We start from the raw sequence: 15,154 nt of genomic DNA on the forward strand, positions 1-15,154 counted from the left end.
CCCACCCCCTCCTAGCCTTCATAAAAGGCTGTCAGAGTCTTCAACATTGATGAAACAAACCTCATTTCCCCCATCCTTCCTCTAAATCGAGAACCAAATGGCTGGAAAACCATTAACCGTCCCAACTTCTTCACTGTTCTTCTTATGGCTCGCCACCCTCTCAGTTGTCTCCAAAAACTCCTACTTCACACCTTGTCTGGCTAACTTCGACATGGACTCCGTCGAGTGGACCGAGGAGAAAGAAGACGATGGGGTTAACGAGGTCCAGAGCCAGCATACATTGTCGAGGGCCTGTGACTTGTCTGTCGGAGAGTGGGCGTTCGATGCATCATACCCTCTCTACAACCCGGACTGCCCTTACCTCGTTAACCAAGTAAGCTGCCGGAGGAACGGAAGGCCGGACTCGGACTACGAGAAGTGGAGGTGGAAGCCACAGCAATGCTCCATTCCAAGGTAAGCGAGAAACCTGCTGGTGAGTGAAGTGAAAAAGCGACCGGCAAACTAATGATCGCGCAATGGTGTTGCTCAGGTTCGACGCCTTGGGCTTTCTTGGAAGAATAAGAAAGAAGAGAGTCATGCTAGTAGGAGACTCCATAATGAGGAGCCAATGGGAGTCTCTTGTTTGCTTGGTGGAGGCCGTGATTCCGAGTGAGAGGAAGCTGGTCTCCTCCCGTGGTCCGACCATTGCTTTCCATGCCATGGTAAGATCAATAGTTGCTAGCTATATATCATCTGCCGCGAGAAATCGAGATAACCATGAATGAAGCGTATGCAGGACTTTGAAGCGTCGATCGAGTTCTCATGGGCTCCTCTCCTGGTCGAATTGAAGGAAGAGGCGGATCGCAAGAAAGTTCTCCACTTGGACTCGATCGAAGAGAACGCGAAGTACTGGCGAGGAGTTGACGTCCTCGTGTTCGATTCTGCTCATTGGTGGACTCACTCCGGCGAATGGAGCTCGTGAGTTGAACATATACGACTCCTTTTCTCTCCTCCATTTTACTTGCTCTGATCTGGCGCTACACTGGGAGTCTTTTCCATATTAATCCGATGGACTTTGGTAGGTGGGATTACTACAAGGTGGGGGGCAGGCTTTTCACTGGCTTGAACCCAATGGTTGCTTATGAGAGGGGACTCACAACATGGGCTAACTGGGTGGACTTGAACTTGGATCCTCGTCGAACTCGAGTCATCTTTCGGAGTGTCTCGCCTCAGCATAGCAGGTATAACGCATCGTTCTTTTGCAAATGAACTCAGCCATGCAATAGTAACATTCTAAACAGGGCCTTCATGTATGTTAATTTGGTCAGGGAAAATGGATGGCAGTGTTACAAACAGAGGGAGCCTCTGGTCGGCTTGGGCCACAGACCTCGTGTTCCCTGGCAACTGGTTGTGCTGCGTGAGGTACTGAGGAAGACGAGTTTTCCTGTATACCTTCTAGATGTAACAAGGATGTCAGCTGTTCGAAGGGACGGGCACCCGTCAATCTATGGAAGAGCTGCTGATGCACAGGGGAGGCAGGACACAGCAGCCTGGACCTCAGATTGCAGCCACTGGTGCTTGCCCGGGGTGCCTGACGCATGGAATGAGATGCTCTATGCTCTTCTTTAGAACTTAGAAGAGACCATGTAATTTATTTTGGAGCAACTATAGAATAATGCCGCTAGCTGTATGTTGGTAATTAGTCTTTATGGTGATGCTGTATTAAAGTATTCTGCGATGCTCTGCTGGGTTACTTGACTGATGATCAAGGTTATGATGTAACTTAGCTTGTAACTTCTCTTTGTTTCTCTTATAATAAGAGATCAATTTGTCGACCTTTTGTCTTTGGCTCCTTAAATTAATGATCATGCATATAATGGTTCAACATGTTCGAACAGCATTCTCTTTAGAAGAAACCAAGTGGAAGACAAGGTTGATTGACATATTCACCTTCCCCAAATTATTATTATCGCATTGTATAATCACCCAAACTACTGGAGGGCTTCATTGGAATTCAACGTGGATATGAATGATGCCGGCTAGCAATTTGGTGTTTGTTATAGTGAGATGATTCAATTCAAGTGGGTGCAAGTTGGCATAATTCAAGTCAAATGGGCACGGTTTAATGCGATCCACGCATAGTTTCAATATGATACAATGCAACCAAGAGCTGGGAGTCTAGGTGGTTTGTACCTATAGGAAGGTATCCGTATCCCGTGTTCAAACGGTGAATAACTATCAGTCTATACCTTGACGTAGTTTGGCATACTTTAGAAGAGATATGCCTAGTAATCGTTATCTAATTAGCCCACAGATGTCGGCGCAAAAATCATTAAAAAAAATAGAACCTTAATTTAGCATCCACAAGGCGGGAGAGAGAGAGAGAGGGAGGGAGATGAATCTATTATGAACATGCATGCCTCCTTACCGAAAGAGACAACATATGGTCCCACAACGACACCCCTTCCCCTTTGATTGCTCTCATCTAAACCAATCCTTGTATAGCTAGCTCACAACCCAACTCTATTTAACAGCCTTCGTTTTCCCACTATGCAGCTCAGAGAAACAAGAGATAATTTGCCATTTAAAATATCAGATCATGTTGAACAAATCCAATTGCCCTGTCCTGTCATGCTGCGATTGTTTTCTAGTCCAAAGAGGAAAGGAGACTCTACTTCATCCGGTCATAGCTCACCAACTGGGATGCCAAGACGAATATCAGGCCACATGTTAGACTCACAGCTTGTGTAGGTCTCCATGGTCTCCACACTTGTCTATGTCTAGCACAGCTAAGAAAGAAAGAGGAGAAAAAGGAAACAAAACAAGACCAAAAAACAAAAAACCGGAAAAGGAAAAAGGCCCAATCCTAGCCAGACCAGGATGAGGCTGCCTTCCCGTTTTTAGTATGGGTAATAGATGATACATCTCCAAAGCAACAGATATGTTGAAGCTACCTGAGCTCAAAATGGAAGACTAAGCAAGATTCAAGAACCATCATTCACAACATTCAGACATCAATCATGTATAGATTTTCGCAGAGGATGTATGTAACAGGAAGAGTGCCACATAGGCCCTGTAATTACAGAAAATCAGCTCTCTGGAACAATGGAAGGGGACCTGCACCAATTATGGGTCTTGAATTTCACTGGAACAAGGTATCAATAGCTGCCCTCATCTGTTTCAGGCCTTCTAAGGTAGTAGCGCAAACTGTTTGTCAACACCTGCTTGCACAAAAGATTTCCTCAATAACAGGGCGTGAAGAGCTGACTGTTAAGTCGAAGGAATCATATCATGCATCATTCTTTGCCTGAACTCTCCAGCAGCATATATTTATGAAGACATAATAGTCATCTAATGTCTGCTGAGTTCTAGCCTTTATCTGAAACAAATTGACTACTGATTGTGGTAATGCTTGTTCGAGATGATCATATAATACTGTCCTTTTTTACAGAGCAGATTTTCTAAAGAAGTTTTGCTTGTTAGGTATTTGACGGAACTTATAGCTCAAACCAATTGCCAATGACAGGACTGATAAGAAAATACAGAGATAGCCTTACCTGTGATAAGGAGCTGTTCAGTGCTGCACCTCCGTAGCTTACATGGAATTTATCCTTGGCAACCAGGCCCTGCAAAATAAGATTGATATTTTTTACCTGAAAAGCAATGGAAATGCATGTTAACAACAAGAACAAGAAGATGATGATGAAGGACACATACTTCAGTGTCAATCTCAGCTGATTCCACATCAATATTTATGTCCACTATAATCTTGATTATCTCCAGCAATAGTCCAGGTCGATCAGCAGTTTCAATGTAGAGTAAGCTGTAGCAGTATTAAAAAGTTCAAGGAGGCAAGCTTGTGTCGCGTCAGGGAATTCTAGACTACGGAAACAGTTACAACTTGAAAGAGGAAAAAACAAGGAGAAAGAAAAGCATTATTCTATTGTTTAAAAGAAAAAAATGGTTCCACACAGAAGGTAGAAAATGATTACGCTCCAAAGGATAAGGTGCAGAGAAGAATAATGTGACAACAAACACAGTTTCAATGCTTGTGTGCCTCTTTAAGTAGTATTTATATATTCTAGAAGAAAAATGTAGATCTAGGTAACAAAATAAAGGTGCATGTTTTATGATGACTTACAGGAAGATAACAGATAAAGACAGTAACTAAAACAAAAGACTTGTATTTAGAACTTTACTTGCATTCAAAGCCAACTTAGCAATATCAAAAACATAAACAAAAAATGCCAAATGAGAAGTAACAAACCTTCTCTTTGGTCCATCATCTTGAACAAATATATGTGTTGCAATGTCAACATCCACCTGTCAATAATAAAATCAAAGAGTCAGGATTTCTGTTTGGAAGAGATCGCGAGGCAGTGAGAGCCATCCAAGACAAAGCTAATTTGAAGTCCAGGAATGCAACCAATGGATACTCAAAACCTAGTTGAAAACATACCACAAACTTTACCATAACACTTTGCATTGAGTATAAATTTGAAGGCCTTATATCTCAACTAACGAGATTGCTGGGATGCTTGTGACAATATGCATCCAATTATGATCTTATTTTAACAGAGAATTTTACCCATGTCCCAGGATAAAGCTAAATTTAACTCTTAGGTTCAGGGTCAATTGACTATTTTCACCCGCAAGTGTTTGAATTAGCAGCAACTAAATGATGAACAATGCTAGAAGAAACAACCATGGAAACAAAAAAATTACTGCTACACTTTAATATAACTGTCCATCTCTTAGGACACAAAAGGTGGATCTGCAATAAGAGAGTAACACGATTTACATTAACCAATTTCAAATTTTTAATCTGATTTTCACATAATTATAATGTTCCATGCATCTTTAACTTCCATTTCAAGGAATGTCAGTCACCCTTGTCTTCCTTGCAAGTGATTGAAAAATTATAAAATACCAATCAGCTCTCTATTACTTTAACCTCAATTGAAACAGCTCTCAATTATTCTCCCATTCCTACTTACACCACCAACTCTCAGTTATATTATAGGTATCTTATGTGCTTGCAGCCTTCAAATCCTACTTCGTCATCCCAATACATTGCTATTAAAACTTTATACCTTTCAAATCCTCAAAGAATCTAACTAGCAAAGTTCTTTATGTTGTTTTTATCTTGGTTTCCAATTTTGGTTCAGCATGATTTTCCATCTGTATTTCTTGCTCTTGTACACACACCCTTAATGCTCTCAGCAAAAAAACCTTTAAAGCAATTCTATCACCTACCAAATTACCTCCTGCATCCCTTTACCTTGTGCTCTTGCCTACAAACAAAGCCATGCATGGAATTATGGATATATTCACCCCAAATTTTTTGTGATACCTATATCAAGGATATCTTAGCCTTGAGCATTCAATGCCTTCGCTTAACTCATGTCTCTTCCATGTTCCAACAGTTTCTCATACAGCCCCATTGCATGCCTCATTAATGTAATATCATGATAGTTGATAAGCCACCGAATCCCCTTTCTTAATACACCTGCCATTATCTATATCTCTAGATCTTTCTTCTATCATGTTACCTGACTTATATAGATCATGAGTCCAAGTAATTATGCCTTACTGGCTTACATGCATTATATAGCATTTTCATATTGCTTCAAGCCTTCGAGATTATATGTTCTTGGGCATGTTTTGCAGCAAAGCCTCCATTAGATAAGATTATACAGAATAAAATAATGATATTTAAGATTGTATAACATAATATGGCACATCAAAAAGTATCAAGTGGTGATCCATAACATTCATATATAATAGCATATAGACGTATACTGCATAAACCAAACTACCAGAATATTATTATGTGGCATGTAATTTCTTACCAAAGATTGAAAAAGAGGATAATCACTATTGTCGTCAGTGATGTCCAAGTGAATAGCACACTTGTTAGGCTCATCATAGTGTTCATCCTCTTATGATAAGTGATATGAAACTGATATAGTGCACTTACTTAGGCTCGTCAAAGTGTTTCTGGAGAGCGAAAGAATGAAGTTATCTTCAGAGCCAGAGTGTATATTGATGGGAATTAATTTCCATAACCTCGTCTCTCATGCAATAGAGGAGAAGCAATTAATAAACTCACAAAAAACATTCCTTTGCTGATACTGGAGAAAAAGACCAATAGACTGAACAAGTTCCAAATTGGAAGCAAAAGTTTGAATAAATTGCAGTTTTCAGTCGGATAACAACTCCAAGATAGTCCAACATATTCAATTGAAAACAACCAGTTTCAACAGTTCACGAAGTTTTCATTAGCAGAACTCGTTCAGATGTTGTATTCTCTTTTCTTTTCATTTTTTAGTTTTTATGTGTTGAAATAAACCAGCTAAGCAAGCAATCCCATTTGAACCGAGTCTAATAAATGGGTCCAACCATGTTGTAGTATGGAGAACAGTGTTTATTATCGACAGCTGGAGATTAATTCCTGAAATGCTTATATTTTGATAATTTGCAACAAAGAAATCTGAGGAATCTGATTGAGTTTCATGAAGAATTCTAATATTGCATCAACCTTAAGGCATTTATTGAAGCAAATAAAAAAGAATATTGGGAATCAAATAACTAAAAAATTGCAACAAGAGCATATCTAAACTGCTCAAGGACATCCCCCCCCCCCGGCCCACCTGCGCAAAAAAGCTACATAAAGAGCTAATTCTTGATCCATGAAAATTATGAAAGTTTCTTTAATGATGATAAGCTTCTCAAAGAGCTGCACTATCAGCTTTTGTTGCTTCTCTTTAATTAACTAACAAATTCAATTCCCTTCATCCAGGCAATACAAAAGAAATAAAACAGAATTAAGTGAGAGGAATCTTTTACAGCTCATACACAGTCAGACTTTCCAGGTCTAAACAATTTCCCTGTGTTTCTGTCTTGTCAGTGGCTGGTCTAGAACTTTAGCAGGAACATTACATATTTTGCCTCTGAACTGGTTAATCTAGAAATTCAGCAGGAAAGCTAACGTATTAGCCATCGAAGGACAGCTTAAAATATGTAAAATCAGATTAATACAAAATTGCAGATCTCTGAACCTAAAAATGACATGGAAAGAGTAGCTTTTTTGCATCAACATAGCTTGGGTCAACAAAATGAAGTACAATACTCCAGTACCAGAGCTACATTACCTTCTTCTCTGGAGGTTTTATTCCAAAAACCTCACCCATTGCTAGCTTCTCACTAGATTCCTATAGAAAAATAAATAAATTATGCACTTAAAGAACAAAAAATATTAAAGTACATGTCAAATCCAGATAAGTATGAAACTACGAACATACTGGGTGATACATGAGAAGATTGTTGATTATGGTGAGCCGAATTTTTTCTAACATAGCAGGATCCTCAACCTTCCGTCCCCTAGTATGTTCATGAAGCCAACTATTAGACTCCACTGACTGACATCAAATTCATGAACAAACAACGATATTAATGGGGAAGAAAAAGCTCCAACCATTCAATATCCATAAGTTTTGGCAAAAAACAATGCCCTCAATGATTATCAGTTTCAAAAGCTCTTAGAAATGTCTCCACTAACTGATTATCAGATACATTTGAATATGGAAACGTTCAACAACTCTTAGAAATGTCTCTTATTACCCAAAACAGATAAGCTAAGGAACAGGCATGGTGTATACATTTAGGAGTTGCCTACTGGTATAGAAGCACAGCAAATTATTTGGTGCTTTGTGTATGCTAAGGCTACGAGATCTAGTTGCAATGATTCATTTAAATTTCAGAAATTTTTAAAAACAAGTTTGATATCTACTTTGCCCGAACACCCAAAAAAAGAAAATACTACCACCAACACCAGTATAAGTTGAATATGTCTCGTGGCAATTCAGATAGATATGCAGTGTATATTCTCACTGCACTGACTAGATGGCCTAGATTATATAATAATGGTCAATAAATAACAACAAAAATGCCCTTCTTCAAGGGTTAAAACTGATGGTCACACCTAAGATGTTTGCAGATATGATGATGAAGTTTAAGAACAAGGTAGCATACAGATTTATTCAAGAAGAATCCATAACTCCTTTAAAAAAATTATTACAAAAACAGATTTATGTGATAAATCAGTAAAGAATATTTAATAACAATATTATCACTCACGATCGCATAATGTAAAATTTTGTCTGTATAACAGAAGCCTCAGTTGTTACAGTTCCTTTGGCCACGTCCAGGCCCAGATCTCTGAGTGCCTTCATCTGTGATTGACAACAACCAATAAATATTGTCCTAGCCAGATTTACAAACAAAATCATGAATAATCTAATCATCTTGTGAGTCACAGTAATAACTAATAAACATCAGAAGCACAGCAGTGCAAACCTAACCACCCCCTAAGGATATGCATAATGTTGGCCCCAACTGCAATATAACCATAGCATAACTTTTACCAATGCATTATTTGCTTCAAATGATTTATGTCCCACTCATGAAAACTAAAATCAAGATGACCATTAATGACAATAGGCAATGGCTGAATGAATATCTAATAACAGAAATTGTCCAAGGAACTATCATTTTGTAAATCAGTTGACTGACCATAAAAACAATGAAAACAATTTGGAAAAAAATAATTTTTCAAGGTAATCTTTTTTTTTTATGGATAGAGTGCATCTCTACTGCACAGATTGCTTTTATATTGTATTCCACAGGTAGCATGTAGTTGACATGTTACTTGTGATAGTGGATGCATCAACTGAAAAAAATGGAAAAGTTGGAATAAAAAAATTACAAGATATTATTTTTAAGCATAAAGTACATCTGCATGACAGAGGATTTCAGAACACAATTTACAGTTAACAATGTTATTTATGCTACAGAGTTAACAACTGCAACAGAGTTGAAAATCTATCCAGTAGAGATATTCTAGGATGAGGTGCAATTTTTCTTTTTACTGAGGGAAAAAAAAGGGTGATGTCACCGTGTCAACAAGTGCTCCCAGACGGTCCCCAAAACTAAGCTGCACAATTGTTGCATCTGAATCTGAATCTTGATCTATCAACACTATTGGCATTGGAACTACATCAGTATCTTGGTCAGACATCTGCCACAAAAATAATTGTCATTGTAGACACCAAAACAACATCAACTGAAACTGTTGAAAGATTTCATACAATTTTCAAACAGAAACAAATTAAAAGTAGACATACTGCAGATAACCAAGCAAGCTCACCTGCTTTGCCCAAAATTTGATAAAATTAAACAGAAGAATATTACATCTTCTCTAGAAATGTAGTTTCACTGACCAGATTTTCATACAATACTAATTTTAGGTTTCTAAATTACACAATTGTTTTTGTTTTACCAATTATTCCACTATAATCTTTTACCAATTATTTAACTATAGCCTCTGCTGGAGAAGTACATAGATTTTTAAAAGGCACTACTTTATATTAACAGATTTTAATTATTTATTAAAGCCCCCCAGATCTTCTTTAGGCAATTATGAATCCACATGGTCCTTCAGGCCTGCATAGTATAACCATCACAGGTTTTGATGGATTCAAAATCAAGATTCATGACTAGATACTAATGAACTAGATACTTATTCAGAACTCCCTGACATCAATAATGCGAAGAGAATCATTAAAAGAAGCATTGTTCTTTTCCACCCAAAGCATAATTGTACACTAATACAACTGTTCAACCCTTCATAGAGAAGATTGTTGTCAATGGACAGATAACTTGCATTACAATGAAGGATCTTATGACATACCGATGAGGAAGATCCCAATGTGTCTTCTGTATCAATAGAAGATTGAGAATCACTCCTGCAGAGCAAAGATTTTCAGATATACTACTTGATGATTTCTAGAAATGCATGAATGCTGTGCATGTAAATCAGTGTAAACACAATTCTATCCCTCACCAATGAAACTTAGAATTAAATATTATAAAAATACAACAACCCTAATAAAGTTCTTGGATTTTTTTTTTTTGCAATTTAAAATAGATGTATGAACAGGTGAACAAAGAAAAAGAAAGCAACACAACATGTATCAGCACGTGGTACGATATCCTCTGCTCAATTTTTTTAGAAAAAAACTACAATTAACAACATTAGTATTAGAGGTAGCAATTTTATGACCCGACCGGAACCGACCCAGTTTAAGCAAGTTCAATGTTGGCATAAACATGTTCCGGACATAAACAAGTTGGCCCAACCTAACATGTTTATTAAATGGGTCAGGTTCAGGTTTTAGAGTCTTGACCAATTTAATCTATTCTGACCCATTTAATAATTGGGTCGGATCATGTTCCGACTCATTTTGTTCAAACCATTTAAAACATGTCTAACCCTTTTAAGACCAATATAACCTGTTTAAGAAAATATTTAACCTATTTAACCTGATTCAGCCTATTTATTAAATGGCAGGCTGGATTGGATTACCTGTTTGATAAGGTCAGGTTCAAAATTGGATTTTGGACCAACTTAATAAGCAGGTTAGATTTGAGTCAAGGAATGCTGAACCGGCCGGTTCAGCCCGTACCGAACCGGTACCGACTCTGACTGGTCCGGTTCGGCGTTAAAAATCGGTACCGGCCCCTACCGAACTGTATCGGCCCGTACTGATTAGTACCGGCTCGCTATACTAGCCCATACCGGTTCCAAATTTTTTTGGAGCTTTTGGATGCGTGAACCAGGCCAACCATTGGTACCGATACTGAACCGGTACCGACACCAACCGGCACGCCTATCGGTACCGGTTCGACGATCCTTGGTTTGGGTTGACAAATATTTGATTAGAGTCGTATTTGACCTGATCTGCATCTAACCTGACACATATCCAACTTGATTACCACCCTTAATTAGTATTACTTTTCTACATTGCCTCTTTAATCATTATTATGGGCCATCGACCATTGCATTATTACAAATCTCTTATGCATTGCGCCTAATCACTCTTGAGATTTATGCATCGGAAAACTCAGACAACTATTGATTTTCTCCAAATACCATGAATTCAAACAAATTCTGCAAATAGCAATAACCTATTATCCAGATCCTGACCTGTGACATCCAGGAACCAAATCAATGAATAATATCATATTACTTACATGCAGATTAAATAATTCCAGTCAAATAAAGAAAGAGAGAAAACAAAAAAGGAATAATATCACAATGCAGTTACTGAGTCAAAACAGAGATTCTTTATCAAGAACTCAAAGCTCAGTTGAATGGAGGTGGAAAAAAAGCTGTAATAAGGAAAACATATCATCAGAACAAACCATACTATTTATGCATATCTTCACATCAAATCAACTGGATAAGAGCATCATATCCTTAAGAACAAGTAGCCAAAGAAAAGGATAGAAACAAATCCAGCTAAGTGGAATTGAAAATTTGACCATGGCTCGGATCATCAAGAATCCAACGACCGACCAAATCAAACCAAATCAAGCCAGTTGCAATCAAGAAAATCGACAAACCAAAGGCCAAACCCTATTTTAGGCTCAAAATAAATAAATCAAGAGAAAGAAAGAGAACATCGATTCTTTCAAGAACTCAAGGATCAACTGAACCAAACCGGCTGTAAGAAAGAAACCATATCATCAGATCAAGCCTCAGTGTTAACATGCATCTTGTCACATCAAAACAACTGCTGGAAAAGGTATTTTATCATTCAACCACAAAATTTAGTCCTGCCCGGATTCTTCATCAAGCAACCAAAATTGATCCAAACAAACCAGCAGCGATAAAGAAAATCCAAAAGCCACAGGCTAAACCCCAGTCTGCTCCCAAAATAAATAAATAAAAAAGAAGTCCCCATAAAGCCACAATAAAACGAACTCATACCACATGAAAACACTAGCAAGAACAGAGAAAACCTCAAGAAAAGAAATCGATCACTACCACAACCGATCACAAAATCACAGCAATCCAATCGCAAACCCTAGTAAAGAAACACTACAAAATCAAAACAGAAACGAAGAAAAACACCAAGAAATTACGATTTAAGAAGAGAGAAGAGAGTGAGGGCAGTGCATCCGAGCTCACCCACGGATCCTTCCCAGAAACCCGCTGCTGCTGGAGGCGATCGATCCATGGAGAAAGGGGAAAGGCTTGGCGATCTCGACCCGGGGAGAGCGGGAGAGGGCAAGCCCTGGGGAGGAAAACTTGGAGATGCGGAGAGCGAGAGACGAAGGGGAGAGAGAGTGAGGGGAAAGGAAACCAGTAGCGATAGCCATCGCCCCGAGGTCAGCTGTTACAAAGAGCCGAAATGGAAGACAACGGTGGCCGTGCGGAGGCTGCCTTTTATAGGCAGACTGGTCCTTGACTCGGTTTGGCGGGGGAATTGTATCTACGGCGGCGGGAGCCGGGAGGACAGTCTCTCTACGGTGGGCCACGTCAGCCGGGTATTGGCGCCCATAGTATGGGAGAAGAATAAACCAATAACGTCTATTTGGATATTCCTGCAGCAATCGTCTTATCGACCCACTCAACCTACATCTTCTAAGAAAATTCCGGTCCAAATCGCAATCTACGAATCTATTGCTCTGAAGAAATTTAAAAAAAATGTTGCTGAAGAAAAACAAAAATGGATCCATTTGCTTTTTCTCATAACTTGACATCATTCTTTGTATCAACATTTTGGGTGTGGCCCATATTTTAGGCTTGTTTGATAAGGTGCACTATGATGCTCCATACAAGATAATTACAATCTATTTTTCCAATAATTATAATCTTTTTTATGAGAGAATTACAATAAAATATATGAATGTTTTGGGGTAAACAACCGGTAGGATTACAAGGGGGTTATATGGAGAGGATAACTTCTCTATGATCATATTATTTGCGAGTAAATAAGATTTCAATATTTAAACCTCTCGTGCACACCCATTGTTCTTATGAGCTTTTAGTATTTTGTTTTGGCGACTTTTGAGATAAAATTTCACTCCAATGACAAAGTAACCTGCCTCCCAAAAATGTGTGCATATACGCAAGCACTGGAAAAAAATATATCTATGTTACATAACTCATATACAAATACCATACCCACAAAATATGACACCCATGTACTAATATATGGGTGCAAATATGTTACCAAATTCATCTGAAAATGTATTTGTTCATCCATCTTTTTTTAATTTTCTTGAATGACAAATATTTGCACCAATTTAGTAATACAATGTCCTATGGAAAATGTTGCACTAGCTTTAGGACCTCCAAAAATATATTGAGGTTAGTAAATAGATGTGCTCACATTATATATTATATGGTACATATGTGATCTAGCATATTTTTTATGAGATTCATGCTGGATGCGAGTTAGATTTGGTCCAAGAGTTATGCTAGTTACTTTTTGTGGATAAAATTTAATCAGCTACGCAGGTAAAAAGTGCATGTATGTCAACAATGTTTAAGCTCTATTTTCTATGTTCAATGTATGATATTATGCATATGACTATTATATTTGTCCTTCCTCTTACATGAGATTAGACTTGGAAGCTTGCAAATAACCTATGAAGATGAAGTGAAATAAAGATAAAGGACACTCATAAATCTAATAGAGGAAGGGTTTAGAAAACTTGTAAGCTCCGATAATCATACTTTTTGATGATTTCATATATCTGTATGATTTTCTTTTGGGGGCTTCTTTATCAACATTATCGGTCTTGTTTCTTATTTCTTTATGAATAGATATAAAATTTGTGAGTTTTATAGATGCTTTTCTCTGGTTTATATGTTGATTTCGTGCGATCTCTTGTAATCTTTGTTAAATAGATTAACTATATAATTTTACAAAATCTCCTTTTTTTTGTTTGATAGGAAAAAGGTATGATATTATTTAGTCTCAAAGAAAGATATTTATCTAATACAATAAGAGAAAAGGAGTTTGTTTGTCTTATAGTCGCCCTTAAATATTGTATATATATTTATATCCATGATTCTCATGAGATTTTTATTCTAAACATCGTTTTGGGTAGGGTTAATAAAGTAACATGGATACATCGACTTTGATATTTGATGGTTAACATGGGGAAGCAGCAGAACTTGGTAGTAGCAACAACAATAATTGCAAGTGTTGGAGGTGGTCAAGAAAGGGAAGGACATTGAGGCATTCTCAAGTCTCAACTTGAAAAGAGAGGAGGGAAAATAGATAGTTAATAACCATGGCAAAGAGCATAGAATTACAGTAATGATTATAATCAAAGAAAAAGTCGACCAGGCATAGAAAGAAAGGGAGAGAGAAGAGAGAGGGTAGAGCAAGCAAGAAACATAAGAGGCACCATGACAATCATGGGGACAATTGGTCGAGCGGCAAATAGATGGAAATGATGGTAGCAGAAGGATGTGGATCAACCAAGGTCATGTGTAAAGAATGGTAGGGAAAGATGAAGGCAGCAAAAATATGTCAAACTTTCCCCTTCAATTTTGGTTGTAATCATGAAAATGATAGTATTACTTGTTAATACCAATTAGTATTTTTAGGCTACTAAGGTGTATGGATTTGAATCATCCATTAATAAAAATGGACACTTTCTTTTGAGATGTAATAAAGATTTTTTTATCTAATAGAATATCATTTTCAATTATACAAAATACAAAATACTAAATCCCAAGAAAATTTATTCAAGACTCCTTTTTCATTCAAAACCAACCACCTTGTTATATCACATGTGATCTTGGATTGCATAATTAATAGAAATCTTTTTCATATCCCAGTTGCACAAGTTTTCTACAATTAGGGTTCAAGAAGATTTACACTCTTTCGGGCTTTTCTCCTTTTTTTTTTCTATTTTACCAAACCTTAAAAAGAAGGAAAGTTGGTAGACATATCCAAACTATACAAAATTTAAAATATTATTAAGTGAAAAAGGTAGTTTTGCACCTCTTTTCTACCTTCTTATTCTTTCGAATAAAATTATTATTTTTTATTAATTACATGGAACTCACAAGCTTACCTGGCTTTTTATTAGCTTTGACACCCACACTATTATTAAGAGTGGACATCAATTGAAAGCACAATAGTATTACTTCTTCACCCTAGAAGTGTGTGAATCTACAAAAATGTTAATTACATCAAGGATGTATGTAATGCTAAAATAGCAAATGCCTATTGTTGGGGAAATACCCAAGTCATGCCACCTCAGAGGCGTTCGACTAGAAAGCGCTGACCAGAGAGGCGCTCGACCA

At 37.5% G+C, this 15,154-nt stretch overlaps 2 protein-coding genes across 3 annotated transcripts; one reads left to right on the forward strand and one right to left on the reverse strand.

Annotated features, from left to right (window-relative positions):
• Positions 1-36: 36 nt before the first annotated feature.
• On the forward strand, positions 37-1,819 carry LOC103703085 (protein trichome birefringence-like 36). Its single transcript, XM_008785785.3, has 5 exons — positions 37-453; positions 530-701; positions 776-957; positions 1,062-1,220; positions 1,308-1,819. Exons 1-5 carry the CDS (start codon positions 98-100, stop codon positions 1,606-1,608), a joined length of 1,170 nt encoding a protein of 389 aa, XP_008784007.1. The 5' UTR covers positions 37-97; the 3' UTR covers positions 1,609-1,819.
• A 1,005-nt stretch (positions 1,820-2,824) lies between these two features.
• LOC103703089 (ACT domain-containing protein ACR12-like) lies at positions 2,825-12,367 on the reverse strand. 2 transcript variants are annotated; one of them, XM_008785788.4, is made up of 12 exons: positions 12,014-12,367; positions 9,731-9,785; positions 8,936-9,058; positions 8,119-8,213; positions 7,284-7,362; positions 7,134-7,193; positions 5,960-5,979; positions 5,832-5,856; positions 4,247-4,302; positions 3,697-3,802; positions 3,537-3,605; positions 2,825-3,200 (listed from the first exon to the last, which is right to left on the reverse strand). In XM_008785788.4, the coding sequence occupies exons 1-12, from the start codon at positions 12,202-12,204 to the stop codon at positions 3,138-3,140; spliced, it is 942 nt and encodes a 313-aa protein (XP_008784010.1). In that variant the 5' UTR covers positions 12,205-12,367; the 3' UTR covers positions 2,825-3,137. The 2 variants fall into 2 exon arrangements, with proteins under 2 accessions (XP_008784010.1, XP_008784013.1); XM_008785791.4 differs by lacking the exons at positions 5,832-5,856; positions 5,960-5,979 and having other exon boundaries at positions 12,014-12,364.
• Positions 12,368-15,154: the final 2,787 nt, after the last annotated feature.

Source organism: Phoenix dactylifera, chromosome 10 (genome assembly GCF_009389715.1).
Source record: "Phoenix dactylifera cultivar Barhee BC4 chromosome 10, palm_55x_up_171113_PBpolish2nd_filt_p, whole genome shotgun sequence".
Lineage (NCBI taxonomy): Eukaryota > Viridiplantae > Streptophyta > Magnoliopsida > Arecales > Arecaceae > Phoenix > Phoenix dactylifera.